At 34.1% G+C, this 5,512-nt stretch overlaps 1 protein-coding gene across 1 annotated transcript; it reads left to right on the top strand.

Moving 5' to 3' along the window:
• Positions 1–1,150: 1,150 nt before the first annotated feature.
• LOC106305202 (abscisic acid receptor PYL11-like) lies at positions 1,151–1,774 on the top strand. Its single transcript, XM_013741572.1, has one exon. The coding sequence runs from the start codon at positions 1,196–1,198 to the stop codon at positions 1,682–1,684; it is 489 nt and encodes a 162-aa protein (XP_013597026.1). The 5' UTR covers positions 1,151–1,195; the 3' UTR covers positions 1,685–1,774.
• The last annotated feature ends 3,738 nt before the right edge of the window (positions 1,775–5,512 follow it).

The raw sequence follows: 5,512 nt of genomic DNA, 5'->3' as shown, positions 1-5,512 counted from the left end.
TTATTTTGTTTTTAATGAAAATACACTTTTTAAATAATTTAATTTAAAATAAAATTATATATTAATTTGTTGTATTCTAAGAATTTGATTGATTTAATTAATTTGCTTTGTGGATAACTTAAAAAGTTTTCATATGAATCGGGGAAAGCAAACTTATGTTGTTATATTATATTTATTTTTGTATATAGAATCTATATATAATGCTAGTGTAATAAAGAAAGAACAATTTTTTTTTGTAACTTATACATTATTACAATTTGATGGTAATTAAATATTTGTAAATCTAATTGTTTTTTATCTTGTTTAGTTGGATTCTCATGAAAAGAAATCGATAGGTTAAACAAATGTTTCAAAATTTGTTGTGTTATTGTTTTGTCTACAAAATTTATTGAATTGATATATTTAATTATTGCACCCTTAAATAATATTTTATTAAGACATTAAAGAACTATGTTTTATGTTGTTTTGTCAAAATTGTACAAAAATCTATGCTTTTTCATATTTATCACGAAAATTTATATGTTAAACTTACTTTTACAAAATTCTTAACTTTGTCACGAGAATAAAATTCTATGCTTTTTCATATTTGTCAATGTTCTCACACTTTCAAAAAATATATTAGCTTAGTCACTTACTTTTTTTTTTTTACAAAACAAAGTATCGGAGTCTTGAAAGTTGAATTCATATTATTGTAACTGTATATAAGAGTTTGTGATTACATACTTAGTGATTCTTGTATATGTTTCCAAGAAAGTTTCAATGGCTTAGTTTTTTCGATTTTTCCCTTTGCATTGTTTTTTCATTTTTTACGAAAAAATAAATGAGATGACGTGACAACTTCGGACTCTCTGATTGATTGATTTTCCTATCATCCGTGGACACCTTCTTCATGGCTTATATTTGCCTTTTAGTATTGTATATTGATGTTACAACGTAATATTTTATTTCACATAAAGTTTTGTTTTCATACTTACATAATACAAGGAAGACAAGAAAAACGTAATATATATCTTTTAGTCAGCCTTGTTCTTTAGATATTTCTCATCTTTTCATGTCGACCTAAAAGATATTTCTCATATAAATACTCAAACTTGTCGCTTCAAAACGAAGATACAAAGATATTATTCTTAAGTTCTTATACGAGACCATACGAACAACGGTCGATAAAAGGGCAAAAGCGAAAAAAATCAAACAAATGAAAACATCTCAACAACAACATCGTTGCGGTTCGACACTAGTACAAACCATCAATGCTCCATTGCCTCTGGTGTGGTCAATACTACGACGTTTTGACTACCCGCAAGCCTATAAACAATTCGTGAAAACGTGCGATCTAAGCTCCGGCGATGGAGGAGAAGGCTCTGTCCGTGACGTGACGGTGGTTTCCGGTCTTCCGGCGGGTTACAGCATAGAGAGGTTAGATGAGCTAGACGATGAGTCTCACGTAATGGCGATTAGCATTATTGGCGGTGACCACCGTCTCCTTAATTACCGGTCTAAAACGACGGCGTTTGTGGCGGCAGAGGAGGAGGAGAAGACGGTGGTGGTGGAGAGTTATATGGTGGATGTGCCGAAAGGAAATAGTGTGGAGGAAACAACGTCCTTTGCTGATACCATCGTTGGGTTTAATCTTAAGTCATTGGCTAAGCTCTCGGAGAATATGGCACCCAAGCGAAAATCGTAGTTCTAAAATTTGTAGTAGTTAAGTTATAGTTTTAAAGTTGTAAGAATTAAAACCCTTATTCAAGGAGAGTTTAGAACTTTAGATAGTAATGTAGCCATATCAGAGGGGAAATAACGAAGGTACTTTGTATAATATTAATTAAGTACATGTGTTTTGTGAAATAACTGAAAAGAAAATTTAAAGAAAAAGAAAAAGACAACTATCTATGTATGAACGGTACGAGTAAAAAAATTTTTTTGTCTATAATGTTCACGTTGAAATGAATGAAGGGTTGAGCCTGAATTATTTTCTTTTTGAACAACTGAATTCAAATTAGAAATTAGGGCCAACCCAATTGGAGTTCATGTTACACAATCAGCAGGTCCATTCTATTTTTAGGGACAAAGAAAAAGAAACAGAAAGACAAAAAACACGATAGGGTTTTGATATCTAATAGAACTCAGTGGAAATTCTTCGGTTTTTCCTTCGAAACGATAGCTCTGACGAGCTCGAGGGAGTCTTATCGAATCCAGACTTTAGTGTATCCAAGGTGAATCGCGTGAGATAAGGCCGAACGGATCGCGGGGGGATCCAGCCAAGTCATGTTTCCTTTGTTGATGGATTCCAAGCAGCGTCCGTGTTACATAGAACGGTCCCTATCGGGATCGCGGGGGTCAATGATCGTGTCGGAGCTTTTGTCTGATCGTTTGTGGGTTTCAAGTCTGATTGCGCCGAGGACCATTCCTTAGCACTTACTACCGCCTTTGTGATCACAATCAAGGGAGATGTGTGTCTATACTCGAATAGGAGTTGATTGCGAGCATTCCAAATCATCCAAATTATCCAGGAGAAGATGTCGCCAGTGATACCCGTTGGTGGTAAGCAAATCCACTTCGCCGATTCTTTTAATGCTTCCAGTAAGGAAGAACATGACATAGAGAAGAAGGGCGTGAGAAGAGGAGGTAGGTCCCAGACCTGAGAGGCGAAAGTACAGTAGAGAAAAAGGTGATCAATTGATTTGATTCCTCCGCAGAAAGCACAGCTCGTGTTTTGAATCACTCCGCGTATTTGGAGATTGTCTCCAGTGGGTATAGCTTCATGTAGGATTTTTCAAATAGCTTGATCTTCGGCAAATAGCTTGATCTTCGGCAGCTTAGCGTTGTTCCAGATGTATTTATTCAAGTCCAGAGTTGATATCGCATTTGGTAGTGTTGGTCGGAGGTGTGATTTGGCCACAGCCATAGCCAAACATATGAATCAGATGCTCCAGTGATACTTGGTCTGATGATCATGATCTCCTCCGCTACCGGCCTGAATTATTATTATATTAAATAAAACTCGGAATAATGGTGTGATTTATATGATGACATAATCGATAATTTGACCACTGTTAAAAACAAAATCCCATACAATTTTAGGGATTATATCATGTGTTTGTTTTTAAAACAATTATCATGTGTTGTTTAATATCTTTTGTTTATCTGTATATATTTCAGAACTTAGTTGCCTATTGAAGTGAATTATACTTGGCATCTAGTCGACAGGCAACAATTACTGTTTAGATTTTAGAAGGACAAATGTTAGATTTTGTGGCGTTTATTGTGCGTCACGTAACGGAGTAAAGGGCCTTGTTATATTCTGGGGCATTCTATTTTTTTTTTCTTTTGTAAAAAGGGCCATTCTATATTTGAGAAATTTTCTAGAATGATTCTAATTTTTTTTATTATAATATATAGTTTTCAAAGATCAATATGATTAAAAAAATTATTAAAAGGTAATAGACATATATATATATATATAGTCACACGATTAACTAATATACATTTACAGTTTAAATTTGAGAGGTAGGATGAAGTATAAGATTTAAAAAAATAAAAATAAATTTAATCAAAAAATTTAAAATAGTTTCAGCAAACAGTTTTTGAATTTCAAAATAAAATTTGAAAAGTTTGAATTCAAAAATATATTATTCAAAAATAATAAAAATTATTCTTTTATTTTTTATTTGATTATTTTTATTATTTATTTAAATAATTATATATATATATATTTAAATATCTATAAAATAAAAGTAGAAGAATCTTTTATCTGAATTTTTTTGGTCATTTTCTTCTCATGTACTTGTTTAGTGAAAAACCCTAAAACGTCATTTAAAAGAATTGCCTTCTTTTTTTTGGCATCAAAAAAGAATTGCCTTCTATATTTTGTTAATTTGGCTCTTTTCATTTCTGTTTTTTTTTTTCATTCTGTTCTGCCTTATCCCCGTTTGGTGTGTGTTTTGTTTGATCGGTGGTCCGTAGGAATCGCTGACACATGCTCAATTACCAACGAGCCACTTGCAGCCATCACTTGCTTTTCATTCTGCCTAGCACGCACACTTTTGTAATCTTACAACTTATATTTGGAAAACTATAATATATATATTTTTTTAGGTAGAAAATAAAATATTTTTAAAAATGATCACTTGTGAATTTTTTTTACTAAAGATAAAGTAAATAAAAGTGTTAGTTTATATTTGGAATAACACTGCTCACATTTTAATAATTAGTGTAATATATAATGTACGATTGAAAACACTTTTACTCAATATAAATATAGTGTTTAAAGAGAAAAGTAGAATACCATCATCATACATGCTTTTGATAGACATATTACCTTTTATGAGTAAGGATGGAGTAAGGATGGACGTTCCTCGATATCTAAGAAAATTATTGGAGGTTATGGATAATGATAACATATTGTATTGAGATAATGATGTATTTAGAGATAGGAGTTATCTCTAACCAAAGTCGGTTATGAGAAGTTGTATATATACTTTCATACGTAAATGAATAAACTCAAACAGTTCTATTAGATTTACATGGTATCAGAGCAAAAATCATTATAAGAAATTGCTTCTGATTAATCAAACTAAGAAGTCATGAGTGACAACGAAGAAATGAAGCAAGTGGCTGTGAAACAGAGTACGGCGAAAGTGATATCACCTTATTCTTTGTTTTCATCAGATAATCTTGGTGCGTTGATAACCTCGGTTCAGCTGAAGGGGGATAATTACAATGAATGGGCCATGGAGATGGAGAATACTCTTCGAGCAAAGAAGAAAGTAGGGTTCATCGATGGAACTCTATCCAAACTGGCAGAAGGTCATTCTGATTTGGAATCGTGGCTTAGTGTTAACTCGATGATAGTTGGGTGGATTAGATCTTCTATGGAACCAAGGGTCAGATCAACCGTAACATTCATCACGGAGGCTCACAAATTGTGGGAAAACTTGAAGAAACGATTTGAAGTGGGAACAAGGTTCGAGTTCACTAACTGATGGAGCAGTTGGCTTCGTGTAGGCAAAACGGTCAACCAGTGATTGACTACTATGGTCGCTTGGCCATGATGTGGGAGGAGCTGCAGACATATAAGCCACCACCAGCGTGCAGTTGCTCAGCGGCTGCCGTGTATGAGAAGGAACGTGAAGATGAGAGAGTTCATCAGTTTATCATGGGTTTGGATGAAGTGCGATTTGGTAATGTCGTGACAGCAATCATTGAGGCTGACGATATGCCAGATCTTGGTAAAGTTTATGCTAAAGTTATCAGAGAGGAGGCTAGGTTAAACTTAGCTAAGTCTCGGGAGATCGTGCAGCAAGAAGCTGTTGATTTCGTGTCTTGCAAGGAAGTGCTAGGAGAAACACGAGATTCCTTTTCGTCTGGTTTTGGTGCGAAAACAGAGAACTCAAATGGTGGATATGGAACCAGGGCAAGGGACCGTCTGTGTTCTAACTGTGGCAAGACGGGCCATGATAAAAGTAATTGTTGGCAGATCATTGGCTATCTGGAATGGATGAATGAGAAGCGT

Source organism: Brassica oleracea, chromosome C7 (genome assembly GCF_000695525.1).
Source record: "Brassica oleracea var. oleracea cultivar TO1000 chromosome C7, BOL, whole genome shotgun sequence".
Lineage (NCBI taxonomy): Eukaryota > Viridiplantae > Streptophyta > Magnoliopsida > Brassicales > Brassicaceae > Brassica > Brassica oleracea.
Note: the sequence above shows the minus strand (reverse complement) of the source record. Positions and strands in the feature narration are given on the sequence as shown.